This window comes from Vipera berus (assembly GCF_964194415.1).
Source record: "Vipera berus genome assembly, chromosome: 4".
In the NCBI taxonomy this organism is placed as follows: Eukaryota; Metazoa; Chordata; class Lepidosauria; order Squamata; family Viperidae; genus Vipera; species Vipera berus.
This window is the reverse complement of record NC_138206.1, coordinates 112,429,433-112,447,863: the sequence shown is the minus strand read 5'-3', so window position 1 is coordinate 112,447,863 and position 18,431 is coordinate 112,429,433. Positions and strand designations below refer to the sequence as shown.

Genomic DNA, 18,431 nt, shown 5'->3' with positions numbered 1-18,431 from the left:
CTCAGAGTCCTAGTGGACAATCACTTAAATATGAGCCAGCAGTGTGCTGCAGCTGCCAAAGAAGCCAACACAGTGCTAGGCTGCATTAACAGAGGGATAGAATCAAGATCAAGTGAAGTACTAATACCACTTTACAATGCCTTGGTAAGGCCACACCTGGAATACTGCATCCAGTTTTGGTCACCACGATGTAAAAAAAGATGTTGAGACTCTAGAAAGAGTACAGAGAAGAGCAACAAAGATGATTGGGGGACTGGAGGCTAAAACATATAGGGAACGGTTGCTGGAATTGGGTATGTGTAGTTTAACGAAGAGAAGGGTGAGGGGTGACATAATAGCAGTGTTCCAATATCTCAGGGGCTGCCACAAAGAAAAGGGAGTCAAGCTATTCTCCAAAGCACCTGAAAGCAGGACAAGAAGCAACGGATGGAAACTAGTCAAGGAGAGAAGCAACCTAGAACTAAGGAGAAACTTCCTGACAGTTAGAACAATTAAGCAGTGGAACAACCTGCCTCCAGAAGTGGTGAATGCTCCAACACTGGAAGTTTTTAAGAAGAGACTGGCCAGCCATTTGTCTGAAATGGTATAGGGTTTCCTGCCTGAGCAGGGGGTTGGACTAGATGACCTCCAAGGTCCCTTCCAAATTATTATTATTATTATTATTATTATTATTATTATTATTATTATTATTATTATTATTATTATTATTATTATTATTATTATTATTATTATTATTATTATTATTATTATTATTATTATTATTGCAATCCACCTATTGGAGGTGGGGAGGAAGGACCCAGAATTTTTTCAATTGTTAATCCTCCAAATCAGAAGGAGATCATGATGTTCAGCCCCAAAACAGAACTAAAGCACCACAAAAGCACTATATAAATACCACACCCATAGAATAGCCCAGAACACATACACTCTGCTAGACAGAGCTTTCCTGAGGATGGGCTCCAGCCCAAGTCCAAAAGCTCAGAAGACTAAGCCTCTGGTCCGGATGACCAACCCTGATTGGATCCTGCAAAATGTTTCTTGTTCAGAGATTTAACTTTCAGAAACCCGGAGCTGGGTTGTGTGCTAGAAAAGGCACAAACACTCTGCATTCTACAGTTCTTAAAAAACAACAACCCTCTTCTTCCGGAATTTTGTACATACCACCTAAAATGCATATATAATAGTTGATGAACATACTTTGAAATACTGTACTTAATACTTTGAAATCCACACACAAACAGAGAGACATATCCAGAAGTAACTAAACATTTACCTGTGGCGGAAGAAGTGGTAGCCGGATGTAGGCAAGTAACATACTCAAGTCGTTACATCTCCTTTGCAGGTCATATTTGACCCACTTCATTAAGGCATGAAAAATGGTTTCTTCGTCGGGAACATTCACATCATCACTCGCAAGAAGTTTGTGCAGTTCCTCTGCTGGCAACAGTAAAAATTCTTGATTCCTAATCACCTCCATGATGTTCTCCTATGCAGAAAAACAAGTCATCTTAGGCTGTTTTACAGTGTACAAAGCAATTTGTTCATCAAATGACCAAATCTAGAACAAATGTATAGTACATTTCTCTACATAGAAGCCCGGAAAATCCATTGATTCTCAACAGAGATAAGAATGTCATAAGACTCCTCTGTAGGTATTTGCCTAAATATATGAAAGTTTAAACTTGAGGGCATCTCATTGTCTCACCTGCTGTCCCTCATCTTTTTGATTAGCAAATCTAAGAAATGTGCTGTTCTTCAATGGCAAACATTACTGTTCTCAACCTCATCTGGAACTCAGCTCTATAATGGTTCTTGATCAGAGGAGATGAGTTCACCTTCAAGTCAAATCTTCTTGAGGCATCCCAGCTGAATGTATGAAGAACAAAGGTGAAGCCTTCTTCTCTGCTCACTTGGAAACCTATTTGCACTCAGACAGTTAACCGTAGATGGCTATTGTTGATGTCTAAAGTTATCCAACCTATGCTTCATCTAAGACCATTTGAAAAAGCAGAATATGAACAGATCTTCACGCAGAAAGAAATTGTTTAGTTGCCAGGAATCAATACCATCTTGATGGTACAAAATCAACCAGTAGTGGGATTCGGCCAGTTCGCACCACTTCGGCAGAACTGTTAGTTAATTTTTTATTGCCCAGGCCCAGAATGGACTTCCTGAAGTGGCATCCCCACAGAGAACCAGTTGTTCACATATTTGAATCCCACCACTGTAATCAGCCAATGAATTTCTGATCTATTATGATATAATCTTTCCCTTCTCTATAAGTCAGATAGAAATAATACTTCTATTGGTTATTTTATTGCCTTTTTTAATGGTATGTATACAGAAAGAACTTAAACAAACATCATATAAAAATATACTACTTGGGGGGAAAAAGTTTAGAAAACAACTTTCTTTCTTTCTTTCTTTCTTTCTTTCTTTCTTTCTTTCTTTCTTTCTTTCTTTCTTTCTTTCTTTCTTTCAATTCCTTCTTTTGCCCTCCAATCTGGGTATAGCTTCTCAGTCCTGTTATGTAAAGCTACATCAAAGTCAACAAGCCAGCTTAAATAATTTTGTGCCAATCCTAAAGGGAGAATAGTCAATGCTCAGCTTGAAAATACACTTTAAACTACTGTATTATTTAAAAATGCCAATTAAATAGACAGAAGCTGACTCAGCACTTACAGCTGGATAAGGTCATTTTTGTATATGATTAAAACAAAGAAAACCTGTGGTGCATATATTACAGTGTGTGCCTTTTATTATACAATTCTAATACTGAGTTAGATGAAGCAATGGTGATTACTCCCTGTCACAATGCTATTAAGCACATATACTAGGTCACAATTATAGACAGAATAATACCTTTTTAAAGGACAGTTAAATGAGATGTGTATGATTTGTTTGTCTGCTTGTTTCAAATAGCCAACCTATTAGAAATTACCCAGACATAATTAAAGAAGATGAATTAAAATCTGGCTGACCACTATATGACATATTTCTGTGTCTGTTGTCATCTAGTGTTGAGCTGCATGGTGGCCTAGTGGTGAAGACTCTCACCTCCCACTCGGAAGGTTGAGAGTTCAATCCTAGGTAGGTATCTGCTGTTAACTCCATGTGGCATCAGGAAGGGCATCCGGCTAGTAATTGCTCAGCTCCATCCAGTTGCCCCAACTCTACCCCAAATTAAGGGATTACAGGATTGTAAAAAGGGAGTTAATTTGTTGTCATATAGTGATTATTTGGAGTACTGCAGTCCAGATTTGGTAAAATTAGATGAGTGGGCAAGAACCATCTTGTTCTTGCCAGGTAAATGGACTATCCAAAACCACAGGCTGGAGTCTGAGAAAATATACTGTAGTAGCCATAGCAAAGCAAGATTCCTTTTTATTAAGCTTTCTATCATTGAATGCTTGGCACTGAAAAAAAGAAGTTGATTTTGTGAACTATCAGCAGATGGCCAACAGCAGATGTACTGTTGAAATAGGTTTAAATATATTCAAAATTATCATAATGTGGCCTAGTTAGGAAGGCACCAAGTTAGTTGATTATAAGGGGATATAATATAGGATGCAAATTTAATAATAAAAATAACAAAATATTTGTATTTTTATTATTGCAAACAGTCACAAAATCTATATTGTTACTCAGCCTGATTTATACTTTTTTTTGCTTTTACTATTCTTATTTTGACCCTGCTGGCTTTACATCTACAACTTTTACTTGTGTGCTATAATTTCAAGTACTGGGGGAAAGATAGTATATTATTTTATTTTGTCAGCTTTAGTGTGGTGTTCAACTTGAGTTGCAGAATAATTTCTCAGCCCTACAGTAGAATGGAACAATCAATATATCTTCAGATTATCTCCAAGTTCCTGCTATAGGCCCAGTGTGTGTGTGTGTTTTTTCTTTTTCTTTTAAGTTCAGAAACAGAGATATGACTCAATACTTTCAAATGTTGATTAGGGATAATTCATCTCCTTCTCCCCCTCCTGCACCTGCACCACCTCCATGGACCTTGAAGCTGCATTGTTATCTTAGAAAGCTTTGCTAATAAGAGCCTTGGTGGAGCAGTGGGCTAATGCCTCCTTAAGTAACACCAGCTGCCTGCAATTAGTGCAGGTTTGAGTCCCACCAGGCTCAAGGTTGACTCAGCCTTCCATCCTTCCGAGGTAGGTAAAATGAGGACCCAGATTGTTGGGGGCAATTAAGCTGACTTTGTAATAATGCCGCTTGGGGTGTGTGTGAAAACCCTAATAAGCAGGCATATACATAGAATGAAAGCTACTGCTAAGCTTGTAAGCCGCCCTGAGTCTTCGGAGAAGGGTGGGATATAAATGGAATTAAAATAAATAAATAAATAAAAATAATTATGGGACATAGAAAGGCAATCAGACATTCCAACTGTCTATAAATGTCTTTATTGGGAGCAACATTTATGACGTTAGTGTCCCTAGCTCAAATTATAGTGCCCACCCTAAAGAGGGCTTCGTTACTAATTTCATTCAATGTGTTACTTTTTAAGGAAAATTTAAGAAAATGCTGTATACAACCAATGAGAATTTTTGTAGCTCAGGGTTGAAACGAGTGGCCCTTGGTGCTCTCTTTGAGACTGGTTGTTTTCTTTCAGATGTTTCATTACCCAAACTAGATAACATCATTAGAGTACCTAGTCTGGGTAATGAAATGTCTGCAAGAAGACAACCAAGCTCAGAGAGAGTATCAAGGACTCCTCAATTCTATATACAGACCAGATTGACCCAAATGGAGTTAGTCATGAAATCCACAGCTCTCTTTCCTCTGTACTGTCCTTTTTTTTTTTGCAAGGGCATTTGAAATGTCCCACTCAATCCTTTAAAATGTCCCATTCAAGTTCTATTGCCACTTGATATATTTCATCTCACTATTGACTGTCTCATCAGAATAACACAGCCTCTTCAAAAGTTGACTCTGAATTATTTTGCTTAGTTTGAAATTCAAGGGTCCACCCTTTGCATCAAGAGATAGTTTGCCCATCATTGTGGCTAATTGCAGGCCATTATTCCAGCGTCTTCATGTAGAGTGGGATGCCTCTATTTCAAATCTCATCTTGTAAACTAAAGCAATCTTAACATCCCACTCTGAATAAAATTAGAGTTGATTCGTACAGGCCTCTAAACTGCACTCCTAGTGTGTAATAACAACACTGTTTAGGAGCTTATGCAATGCACTAGTAATTTTGACAGTTTAATCAGACATAAATTAGGAGGGCTAAACAAAGATTTGAGATCCTGTTCTGTAAATATTAGGGCAAATTTTGATATGAATGAGAATAGAATAGAATAGAATAGAATAGAATAGAATAGAATAGAATAGAATAGAATAGAATAGAATAGAATAGAATAGAATAGAATAGAATAGAATAGAATAGAATAGAATAGAATAGAATAGAATAGAATAGAATAGAATAGAATTGGATGGGACCTTGGAGATCTTCTAGTCCAGCCACCTGCTCAAGCAGGGGAACCTATTTCAGACAAATGGTTGTCTAGTCTCTTCTTAAAAACTTCCAGTGTTGGAGCATTCACATCTTCTGGAGGCAGGTTGTTCCACTGATTAATTGTTCTAACTGTCAGGAAATTTCTCCTTAGTTCTACGTCGCTTCTCTCTTTGGTTAGTTTCTGTCCATTGCTTCTTGATGTTAGAATTGATGTTAGAATTCAAGAATGGTACCAAAAACACTTTTGTCCATAGGATGATCCTGAGATTTAAAAGGGAGAAAATAGCTTTTCCAGTCGCCATGGGAAACTGGGTGATCCTCTTGAAAAGATTCTGGGAAATATGAAGAAATGGGGAAAATATACTGTATCTTATTCCATCACTAGAAACAGCCTTTGGTTGATAACATTTTGGGAAAATGAAAGAACCTCGGGATGTAAGAAAGTAATATAAAATCTTCCCACATTCAATATTTAATATAACAAATTTCCATTTTTGCTCAAAAGGGAACAGAATGTAGCTTCCGTACTTTAGATTTAAATTTTTTATTTCCACTGAAGGTTGCTAAGCACATAAGTAGACATTATATGGAGAAATAAAAAATAAAACCAGAGAGAGGAGAAATTGTTTTTGTTATTAACTGTGAAAATAATAATACAAAAAAAATTTGGACCTTTCATAAGCAACAATGTATTCTCCTGGTGTAGAGGATATGCTTAAGATTGTATTGTCTAAATAAATGTTTTGCAACAGTTACTAACAGCAATTATAGTTTACTATTGGAGTTAATTTTGGTTGATACGTGTTTCTGAATTTTATCTGGCTATTATAGCTTGCTTACTTAATGTTTACTCTCTCTCTCTCCCCCCTTCACTCATCTTTCTCTCTCTTTCTCCCTCTCTTGCCACCCTCTCTCTCCCTCTCTCTATTTCTCTCCCCCTCTCTCCATCTCTTATTCTCTCTTTCTCTCTCTCCCTGTCATCCCTCTTCTCTCTCGCATCTATCCGTTCCATAATTTATTATATATATATATATACCCAAGGATAAGACAATATGTCAGTTCTGCTTTTTTCATGCACCACACAGTGTAGAAACATTTGCATACTTCATAATTCATTTCAACTAACCTTGGATTCTCAGGAAGTTTTCTGTCTAGGTTCCCATTAGGAGAATACCTGCTTAAGCATGATGCTCTGAACAAATGCATCATGCGCCCTTTGCACAGCACGTATAGGCAAACACACCATATCTGCATGCGGTGATGTGATTTACTGGCACTTATGAGCTGTAGTGTAGTGCACAACCAGTGGCCGCGGGCTTTTATCGTTTTCAACATATTGAAATTTGGAAAGGAAATTAATGGAAAAGAAAATAAGCTTTCAACATTATTGCTTCTTGTAGTGTAAAAGAAATTTCAACATGTCCATATCCATGTTGCTTGCCGTTTTGGTACGGCGATTCTATTCCAACTAAAATGTTCATTTTGGATTTAATAACCACACAGTAATATGCATTACGCAGGGAAGTTATCCTGCATTTATTATACCAGTTCTCACAAGTGTGATGGAAGAGGAGGTGCTTTAGAAATGCTTTTTAAGTAGATGACAAGGTCAGATCTATGATGATGTACATTATACATGTTCCTTGTACATTGTAGGGCATTTTCAAGGTCATGCATGTCCCAGCTACTTTTCCACTCTGGAATTCATCCCAATGAGCTTTCCTGGAAATCAGATTAGTGTCACATTAAGATGGAGATAAATTACACAATGTCTGATGGAGAATATCTCCTTTTCACTGGTTTTCCCTGCCCATAAAGATCTTTGATTCCTAGCTCTAACCATGCATAGGTCCAAGCATATAGACCTCAAGAAGATTTTAGTTCTGATTCTAAAATATCTCTGAACAGGAACAGAGAGAAAATTATGCACCTCCAGATCTAGATCTAGCAGCATTTCCTCGACTCCTGGAACCTTATTTAACTTTTGGTTTAAGAGCTATGCTTCATGGTATGTCATGGCTTGGTTTTAAAAGCAAGATACCAATTCTACTATTACCACCAGACATCAGCTAGATGGGACCCCAACCGGGAATCTCTCCAGCCCTCAAGCACTCAACAGACAGCAGGAAGAGGACAAGACCACATAAGTAAGAGGAGTGGGGTTTTTTCCCCCTAAAAGTAGGCAGATTTGGAAGAGTTAATCTATGGAGAGAAGGTAAACCAGGTCAGAATCAGAAAGTGTTCCTGTTTAAGGAGATCTTCAAGCTTGGTGGGACTACTAGAAGAATGTTATTTTTTTTTAATCCCATTTATATCCTGCCCTTCTCCGAAGACTCAGGGCGGCTTACCATCTAAAGCACAAATCAATGTGCTTAGCAATAGCCTTCATTCTATGTATATGCCTGCTTATTAGGGCTTCCCCCCCAAACGGCATTATTACAAAGTCAGCTTATTGCCCCCAACAATCTGGGTCCTCATTTTACCTACCTCGGAAGGATGGAAGGCTGAGTCAACCTTGAGCCTGGTGGGACTCGAACCTGCACTAATTGCAGGCAGCTGGTGTTACTTAAGGAGGCATTAGCCCACTGCTCCACCAAGGCTCAATATTTGTGAATGTCTTGTGATGTTTTCTGCCATGAATGTCCCTTACTGATGGACTTCTTTCTCAATCCTATGTTGATGAGTGCTCAGATTCCTTCTTGCTAATGGCCTCTGTATGCAGTTTCCTGGAAAGAAATTTTATCATCTAGAGATAGATCTAACATCTGGTCAGTGGGGGAAAAAAAAGCTAAGTGAGGCTGTTTGTGAGGTATAGACAAAAATGATAGAAAATTGCTCCAGAATTCAAACCAGCTATTCTTTTCTTTTTGAATTATGGTGCTGGAGAAGACTCCTGCGAGTCCCTTGGACTGCCAGGCAATCAAACCGGTCGGTCCTAGAGGAGATCAACCCTGACTGCTCTTTAGAAGGCCAGATCCTGAAGCTGAACTCAAATACTTTGGCCACCTAATGAGAAGGAAGGACTCACTGGAGAAGACCCTAATGCTGGGAAAGGTTGAGGGCAATAGAAGAAGGGGACGACAGAGAATGAGGTGGCTGGATGGAGTCACTGAAACAGTAGGCGTAAGCTTAAACGGACTGCAGAAGATGGTAGAGGACAGGAAGGCCTGGAGGAACATTGTGCATAGGGTCACGATGGGTCGGACACAACTTCACAGCTAACAACAACAACAATTCTTTTCTGCCTCTACAAATCATCACCATTATTCTGGGGGGTGGGGGGTGGAAAGAGGTATTTATGTTCTTCTGCCACAGTTTCCAGTTCAAAAATGTATAGGGTTTTACACTGAATGTCCTGCAAGACATCTTAATAGAATAACAGAGTTGTAAAAGACCTTGCAGGTGTTCTAGTCCAACTTCTTGCTTAAGCAGAAGACCCCATACCATTTCAGAAAAACAGTTGTCCAATCTCGTCTTAAAATTTCTGAAAACCTGAAAGTCATTAGCTGTGAGAAAAAGAATTCAGACTCATATCCAAGGGATGGATTCTTTTGTCCATAGACAACTGGGGAAATTTAAAATAGAATGGATGGAAATGTACTAAATGGATTAAATAGTAAGGATGTGCATGAAACAGAAAAACAAAAGGTAACCTAACTTGAGTTTGTTTCTAATGGTTTAAACCAAAACGGTTTGAGTCTTCTCTGTTCTTACAGAATAAAAATCGAAACATTTCAAGGGTTTCTGACACAAATAGCACAAAAAGAACTCTCCTTTCCTTTACCGTCTCAGGACCTGGAAAGGAATTGGGGTAGCAAACTATGCTGACTGCTAATTTTTGTCCAGCTTATGGAAAAACTTGAATGTTATACAAGTTTATGCTCCCACAGCTGACAGCCCTAAAAAGTAACAATATCACAATACTCATGGGGGACTTCAATGCAAAAGTGGGAGAAGGAAGTGATGCTCCTGTAGTTGGAAGCTTTAGCTTAGGAACCAGAAACGGTAGAGGTGACAGATTTGTAGACTTCTGCAAGGAACATAGGCAATGTGTGATGAATACTTTTTTCAAGTTGCCAAAAAGATGCCTCTACACTTGGAGATCACCAGCAGATACACGATAAAATAGTATTGACTATTTTACAATAAACAAAAGATTTAGAAACTCAGTAATATCAGTAAAGACATACCCAGGTGCAGATGTACCATCCAATCATAATCTATTACTTGCTGAAGTCCAGCTGAAATTAAAAAAGGATGAAAAACCCAAATCCTGCTAAACCAAGAATTGACAGAGACTTCATCATTAAACATGGAGGTAAGATAAAAGAAGAACTAGAAAATCATTTAAGAGAAACCAACAACCTGAATGATGAAGATGTAGAAGTGAACTGGAATAAATTTAAAAATGCAATAGTAGAGTTAACAAATTCAAAACAGAGAGAGGGGTACCACAAGAAAAAACGGTGGATGAGTAAATTCTTAATCTCATGGATAAAAGAAAACCTTATGAAAATAAAAAAAATTACAGTGAATTGCAGAAAACAATTAGAAGAAAAATTCAGCTGGTAAAAGAAAAGTGGTTTGCAAAGAGATGCAAGGAAATAGAATAGACAGAACGTATGCATGATAATTTCAATTTACACAAAAAATAAAAGAAGCAGCAGGCCTCTAGAAAAAGAAAACCAACAACCTAGTTGACAAAGAGGGGGAAATTATCTTAGATGAGGACAAAAAACTAAAAAGATGGAAGGAAAATATCAAAAAACTTTTTGAGGACATTAGGGATGATATAGTTAGGGAAGTAAAAAGGGACGTGGTGGCTCAGTGGGTTAGGATGCTGAGCTTGTTGATCAGAAGGTCGGCAGTTTGGTGGGTCGAATCCCAAGTGCCACGTAGCAGAGTGAGCGCCTGTTAGTCGTCCCAGCTTCTGCCAACCTAGCAGTTCGAAAGCACATAAAAATGCAAGTAGAAAAATAGGGGCTACTACAGTGGGAAGGTAACAGCGTTCCATGTGCCTTTGGCATCTAGTCATGCCAGTCACATGACCACGGAGACGTCCTCAGACAAGCGCTGGCTCTTTGGCTTTGAAACGGAGATGAGCACCGGCCCCTAGAGTCGGAAACGACTAGCGCGCATGTGCAGGGGAACCTTTACCTTTACCTTAGATAGGGAAGTATAACATCACTATGGAGGAGGTTGAACATGCAATAAAAATAGCAAAAACAAGAAAAGCCACAGGACCAGATGATATCCTAGTATAAATTTTAAAATTGCTGGAAAACAATGGGAAGATTATTTTTTACTGCAGCTCTTCAGTCGAATATATAAAACAGGAAAGATACCAAATGATTGGCTAAAATCAACCTTTGTGACAATCTCCAAAAAAATAAATGCAAAGAAGTGTACTCAATACAGAACAAGAAGCTTAATGAGTCATGCCCTGAAAATATTCCTAAGAATAATTCACACAAGAATATACAACAAAATTGAGGAGTGTCTAGGTAACACACAATTTGGTTTCAGAAACAATCTTGGTACATGAGATGCGCTATTCAGCATTCAAGTTCTTGTACAGCGTTGTAGAGATGTCAATCACAGTGTTTTTAAATGTGTTTCATTGATTTTGAAAAAGCATTTGATAAAATAAGACACAGAAAACTATTAGAAATCCTGAAACAAGGGGGACTAGATGACAAAGACATCCAAATCATAAAGAATCTATATTGGCATCAGGTAGCAAATGTGAGACTAGGCCAAAAATACTCAGCTGATGCAGAAATACGAAGAGGGGTCACATAGGGATGTATTCTGTCTCCACTCTACTCTGAGTCAATCTTCAATGAGGCACTGGAGAACATCAGTGCTGGCATCAAAATAAACGGTGTTTGGCTCAACAATTTAAGATATGCTGACAATACAGTTCTGCTTGCCAGTAAGCGTGAAGACCTTCAGCTCCTTATCAACAGAGTGACAGAAATATCTGAGAAATATGGCTTGAAGCTTAACACCTCAAAAACCAAGATCATGGTCATCAGCAAACAACCTGTTAATTTACCACCAATAAATTCGGAAGGAATACCATTAGAAAAAGTTGAAAGGATCACGCACCTCGGTTCTAATTTACATGAAAGCTGGGACATGACCACTGAAGTAAAGACAAGGATAGAGAAAGCTCGAACAGCAATCTTCAAAATGAAAAAGGTCTTCTGCAGTCACGACATAAGCCTAAGATTGAAAATCAGGCTCGTCAGATGTTATATATTTTTCTTCTATCCTGCTCTATGGAGGAGAGAGTTGGTCTCTGACAGAGTTGGTCTCTGAAGAGACCAGAAGGATTTGAAATGTGGATTTTCAGGCAGCTGTTACGTATAAGCTGGGTTGACAAGATCAGAAATGAGGAGGTGATAAGCCCCCTGGGAAAGCCAAGGGAAATCATCAAAACAATTAAAAAAAAACAAAAGAATATTTCAGACATGTGATGCGACACCCAGAAAAATATGGCATACTCCATTTAATCCTCCAGGGAAAGATTGAAGGCAAACGAGGTCCAGGCAGAAGAAGAACATCATGGCTTCAAAATCTAAGGGACTGGTTTGGACAAAACTCAGCAGCACTTTTTCGTGCAGCTGCTGATAAAAACAGGATCGCCAACATCCGATAACAGATATCGGGTGAGATTCAAGGTGCTGGTAATGACCTATAAAGCTCTAAATGGCTTGGGTCCGGATTATCTAAGGGAACACCTGCTGCCGGCATCAACTTCCCATCGTCCTGTGTGCTCCCACAGGGAGGGCCTTCTAAGGGTACCGCCGGTTAAGGAATGCCGGCGGGCTATTCCCAGGGGAAGGGCGTTCTCTGTGGGCACACCGGCCCTATGGAACCAACTTCCCACGGAACTTAGGACTGCCCCCGACCTTCGCTCATTTACCTGGGACCTGAAAACCTGGTTTTTCGAGCTGTCTGGCCCAGACTGAGGGGTTTTAACTAATTTAATTAATTGGGTTTTAGTTTAACTTCAGGGACTGTAATTTAATCATAGTTTTAACTGATTTTAATTTTGTATGTTATGTATTTTAATTTTCCCTGTAAACCGCCCCGAGTCCTACGGGAATAGGGCGGTATATAAATTTAAATAATAAATAATAAATAATAAATAAATAAATAAATAAATAAATAAATATGGTACAACAAGAAGAAGAATGGAAAAAAAAACTGACCAAAATCTGATTTTAAATGATGTTCAAGATTCTTTGAAACCATTTTGAAAAATCCTTATTTAATTTTGCGTTCAATCCCCTCTATCACTTTTGCAGAAGAAAGTGGCTCAAATCCCAGATAGCTAGATTAAGTCACTGGCCAGGAATTTCAGAAACCATAACATATCAAGTAGACTAGTATTCTTTTCCTAGAAGGCAAATACTGAGAGCTTAGAAAGAGGTACTTATTCCCTTTGTATCTGAATGAATTTTAATGATTCGTTAGACATTTAGCGATTTCTTTTTCACAATCCATATTGTCAGCAGTGCATAGACTTCCTCTCTTCCCATTAGATGATAAAGCTATTTTTCCCCCCATTAAAGTGAATATGACCTATTCTTGTGAGAGAATAAATATGTTCTGCTATATAATGGGAGTGAATGAATGGAAATTTTTTTTGCCCACCAAGTAATTTAAATTGAATTTTATGGCACTTTTTGATGGGATCGCATCTCATTTCCATCTTAAATGTAAAGTCACTCAGTTCAAGCAGCAGGCTGACGGTTGTCCATGTAGTAATTTAGCCTTATTTTATAGTTGGGTTTTTTTTAAGAAATAAGGATGCAAATCCTTAGGGTTAAATTAGGCATTAGATGGCAGACTAATTTACCACGGACTATTTACTTAACTACTTTTCGGATAAGATCTGAAGCATTTCACTCTCTTTAGTTTTCTTCCTTACATGCCTTCCAATGGACTAGCTGTCCCTTTGTGGGTCCCTAAATGTTCACCTTATCTCTTCCTCCCACTGAGTCTTGATGAAGTGGTGCCCTAATGCGCTATGGAATGAGTGTTATGAACGGCAAAGCTTGTTATAAAACAGTTGCACCCTGGGATAAGTATTCTAGTTACACCCGTTGATTTCTAAGAAGCAATGCCAGATAGCAAAAAAAAAAAAGTTACAAAGCAATGCTTGTGTCAACTTTAGAATGAGCATGGCTGCACCTGTTCTGTACCAGCCTGCTACCGGCCCTGCAGAAAAGGCAGGGACAACCCCTTTTACAAGAAGGCAAGAGGCTGGAATTACGCCTGCCAAATTTATTGCTACAAAAACAAATAGAACAAGACACGAACCAAGAAACAGGAGCTTTTCAAGTGGTTGCCTTCAGCAAACCAGCCCTCCCACGCATTCCCCCTTAAATACAGTTCAGGGCGTGGCTTCTCTCTGCCTCCTTCCGAAGAGCCCCATTGCCTTCCTCTGTTTACTCCTGATTGACTGCCTCCTGCGTCGGGCGTCCTTGAACAGGGCCAGCTGTGGGTCATCTTCATCCACGCTGTCAGACTCACACAGCTGGGTCTGCGTCGTGACCAGGTGAGAGGGGCCTGGCTGAGGGCTCTCATCAAGCTGTCCAACCCCCTCCGCAAGCTCTTCAACACCCCCATCCTCCTCCTCCTCTGAGTCGTCCGACCCAACTGCCGAACCCACAGGCTGACCCTGAATCACAACAGCACCCACCTTTTTCCTTCTCATTCCTAGTTGCCACATAGCACGGAGGGAGGGGGTTTGCCAGGTGTTGCACTAGACCAGGGGTAGCCAATCTTGGTTCTTTTATGACTCGTGGACTTCAACTCCCAGAATTCCTGAGCCAGCATGGCTCAGCTTGGAAACTCTCCCTTTCCCCTCAGCATGCACTAGACAAAACAGACTTTCTTGGACTTTCTCCCATGGGAACCAAGGTCATCGGCTGCTCCCGAGACTGTGGGCTGGGCATTTCATGAAAACAAGCTGAGTAGGGAAACGTAGTTGCTTGCATAGCTTTGGGGGTGGGATTTCTTAACTTTGAATTGGGGGATTGTTGTGCATCTCTTCAGACTTGGTTTCACTTTTGAAGTACCGATACTCTGTATCAATAAGCATGTTCTTTGAGGAATTTGCAAGCCTCAAAGCTCTGCTTTATTTGTCTCTGTCGATCGGAACCTTGACAGCTTGCAGGAAGTGCAGCTGTTGACAGCAAATATATGAGTGGAGATGAAGAAACATTTAAGCATTAAAATTGAAACCACCCTTTTTGCTAGTGCCTTCAGTGCAAAGGAGAGAGCTTTCCTTTGCTTTATGAAGCCTTTCTCCGTATCTTCCTTTCTTAATTGAAAGTCGAGAGTCACCTTGTAGGTGTCTTAAAAATGTAATAATCAAACAAGCAAGCAAATAAACCTTTAGAGTTTAAAAACTAGTAATAGTGAAAGGGACCTTGGTGCTCTCTGAGCTTGGTTATTTTCTTGCAGACAATGCTTTTCATTACCCAAACTAGGTAATATCATCAGTGCTAATCTAGTCTAGCACTGATGATGTCACCTAGTTTGGGTAATGTAACATCTGCAAGAAAACAACCAAGCTGAGAGAACACCAAGGGCCCCTCACTTCAACCCTGAGCTACAAATATTCTAGAGTAGAGTAGAGTAGAGTAGAGTAGAGTAGAGTAAAGTAGAGTAGAGTAGAACAGAACAGAACAGAACAGAACAAAACAGAACAGAACAGAACAGAACAGAACAGAACAGAACAGAACAGAACAGAACAGAATAGAATAGAATAGAATAGAATAGAATAGAATAGAATAGAATAGAATAGAATAGAATAGAATAGAATAGAATAGAATAGAATAGAATAGAATAGAATAGAATAGAATAGAATTATTGGAAGGGACCTTGGAGGTCTTCTAGTCCAACCGCCTGCTCAGGCAGGAAACCCTACATCATTTTCAGACAAATGGTTGTCTTTTCTTAATATCTGTTCTTAAAAACCTCCAGAGTTGGAGCATTCACAACTTCTGGAGGCAAGTTGTTCCATTGATTAATTGTTCTAACTGTCAGGAAATTTCTTCTTAGTTCTAGGTTGCTTCTCTTCTTAATTAGTTTCTATCCAATGCTTCTTGTCCTGCCCACATGTGATTTGGAGAATAGCTTGGTGGTAGTTATAGTACTTAAAATGGAGATATTAAGCGGTCAGAAAGTCTTGAGTTGTCATAATCACGGAGGGCAATGGAAGTCAATGTTTATCAGTGATAATTACGGAACATAAATGAAATGTATTGTTATGCCTGTGAAACTAAGAGAATGAAAGAGTGTACTAAACCTGAAGGAATAGAACAACAGTGTTGGAAGGGATCTTGTAGGTCTTGAACAATTCAACCTGCATCCTCACATCCAAGCATGTTTTCATCAACTCCATATTCCAGACAAGGAATAATGGATGGAAAATGATCAAGGAGAGATAAAAACTGGAAATATGGAGAAATTTCCTGACAGTGAGAAAAATCAACCAATGGAACAGACTACCCTCAGATGTTGATGGTGCTTCATCACTGGAGGCTTTCATGGGGCTCTCTACATGGGGCTGCCCTTGAGGACCACTCAGAGGCTTCAACTGGTGCAGAATGCAGCCGCGCGAGTTGTTATGGGAGTTTCCCGATACTCCCGTGTAACACCTCTTCTCCATGAGCTGCATTGGCTTCCGGTTGCCCTCCAGGTGAGATTCAAGGTGCTGGTAATGACCTATAAAGCTCTAAATGGCTTGGGTCCGGATTATCTAAGGGAACACCTGCTGCTGGCATCAACTTCCCATCGTCCTGTGTGCTCCCACAGGGAGGGCCTTCTCAGGGTACCGCCGGTTAAGGAATGCCGGCGGGTTATTCCCAGGGGAAAGGCATTCTCTGTGGGCGTGCCGGCCCTATGGAACCAACTTCCCACGGAACTCAGGACTGCCCCCGACCTTCCCTCATTTCACCGGGACTTGAAAACCTGGTTCTTCGAGCTGTCTGGCCCAGACTGAGGGGTTTTAACTAATTTAATTTAATTGGGTTTTAGTTTAACTTCAGGGACTGTAATTTAATCATAGTTTTAACTGATTTTAATTTTGTATGTTATGTATTTTAATTTTCCCTGTAAACCGCCCTGAGTCCTACAGGAATAGGGCGGTATATAAATTTAAATAATAAATAAATAAATAAATAAAAAGAGACTGGACTGCCATCTGCCAGAAATGGCATAGGGTCCCGTGCTTGAGTAGGGGGTTGGACTAGATGACCTACAAGATCCCTTCCAACACAGTCTCTACACTCATTAAATAATTCTCACCACCTTTCTTAACCAAAATACTTTTTGTTTTTTGTTTTTGTTTACACACACACACACACACACACACACACACACACACACACATATATATATATAAACAAAAAAAAAACAACACAAAAAAGCATTTTGGTTAAGAGAGGTGATGAGAGTTATTTAATGAGTGTAGAGACAGCGACTGTGTCTAATGACTACATACTATCGTTACTGCTCTCCTCTACCAAAGGAAAGGTTGCAAGGAGGAATAAAACCTCTAATGGGATTTTCCCATGTATTTTACCAGGAAATATAGATAGGGTAGCCTTGAAAAGTAAGTGCCCTCCTAACCATACCCAAGAACTCTGAATTTGTTGGCGATGTCCATTTTGCTCTCTGAGTTCATGGTGACCTAACCCTAACCCTAAGTGGAATTTTCCTCCAATGGGATTTTCCCATGTATTTTACCAGGAAACATAGATGGGGCAGGCTAGAAAAGTGAGTACCCTCCTAACCATACCCAAGTATTCCAGGTTTGTTGGCAATGTCCATTTTGCTCTATGAATTCACGGTGCCCTCCTAACCATACCCCACCAGGGGGGTTTAGGTTGTTAATTAGGCTGCATAAGATTTCTACTGAAAGGAAATAAGATGTGAAAATGAAAAAAAAAATGGAAAATGAAATGCAACTTTGTGCCAGCAGATTTTCCATATTGGATTTTCATCAGGTAATTGAGAAATTTATAATTTTTGTACCCTTGTTGATAGAGAGCAATCTTTAAGATGTGTGGATCTCAACTCCCAGAATTCTGAGAGTTGATGTCCCACTCATCTCCAAATTGCTAAGGTTGAGAAACACTGATGTAGAGAAAGAGTGTGAAAAAGTGTAACATCTTAAATTATGGAATGCGTGAATAGGGTGTTGAAGATGTGCTGCTAAATACAATGACATTGGATGATAGAAATAAAGTTTGTGCAAGAATAATTTGATAGGATGTTAAGTGTGTATAGTGTCCCCTTTGTCATTTAATGTCTTTTTGAAGAAAAATCTTGACTCTGTTCGTGGCACAGGTATGTCACGTGGGGGACATGAAAGTGTATATTTCTGTATGGAGATGAAGTTAGGTTGCTGGCTGAAAACCTGAATGATTTTCAACAAATGATGCCAGGAAATGGATCTGAAAATTAATGCATCGAAGACGAAGATATTTGCTACCAGCAACAAGATGTTTCTGTTTGAAAAGGAAAATGGAATACACAATTTCAAGCAAAACATAAATAGTGAAAAGCTGGAGCAAATAGATGGATGTGTGTGCCTTGCTAGAATGCTTATAATGCTGGAAAAAGAAATACTTACAGTAGATATTCAGAGGCTGGTAGAAAGTGTATAGTTGGTATGTGGTCAGCTGCATAAACATTTGTTCCATTATAGAAAAGTGGCTGGTTGGAGAAGTTATAAAGAAGGGACAACTGGAAATACAGTGAAAAGCAATCAGAACAGGATGCTTCAAAAGTGTGTTGTCGAATGACAAAAGCAATTGTTATGAATGAATATTGAAGCAGGTAGAGGCAGTTTGTTTAAGAGGGAGGAAGAAGGAAGATGGAATTGCAAAACAAATATATGAAAAAAGGATGAAGAGAGAGGAAGAGG

The 18,431-nt window shown here is 39.2% G+C and overlaps 1 protein-coding gene across 1 annotated transcript in view; it reads right to left on the bottom strand.

Annotated features, from left to right (window-relative positions):
* KLHL1 (kelch like family member 1) overlaps window positions 1–18,431 on the bottom strand; it is a gene marked incomplete at its 5' end in the record, with an annotated part of 135,141 nt that overhangs the window by 59,603 nt on the left and 57,107 nt on the right. Inside the window, one exon of the mRNA XM_081326408.1 lies at window positions 1,274–1,486. Coding sequence (XP_081182534.1) covers window positions 1,274–1,486 — 213 coding nt within the window. The remainder of the gene's footprint in view (window positions 1–1,273; window positions 1,487–18,431) is intronic.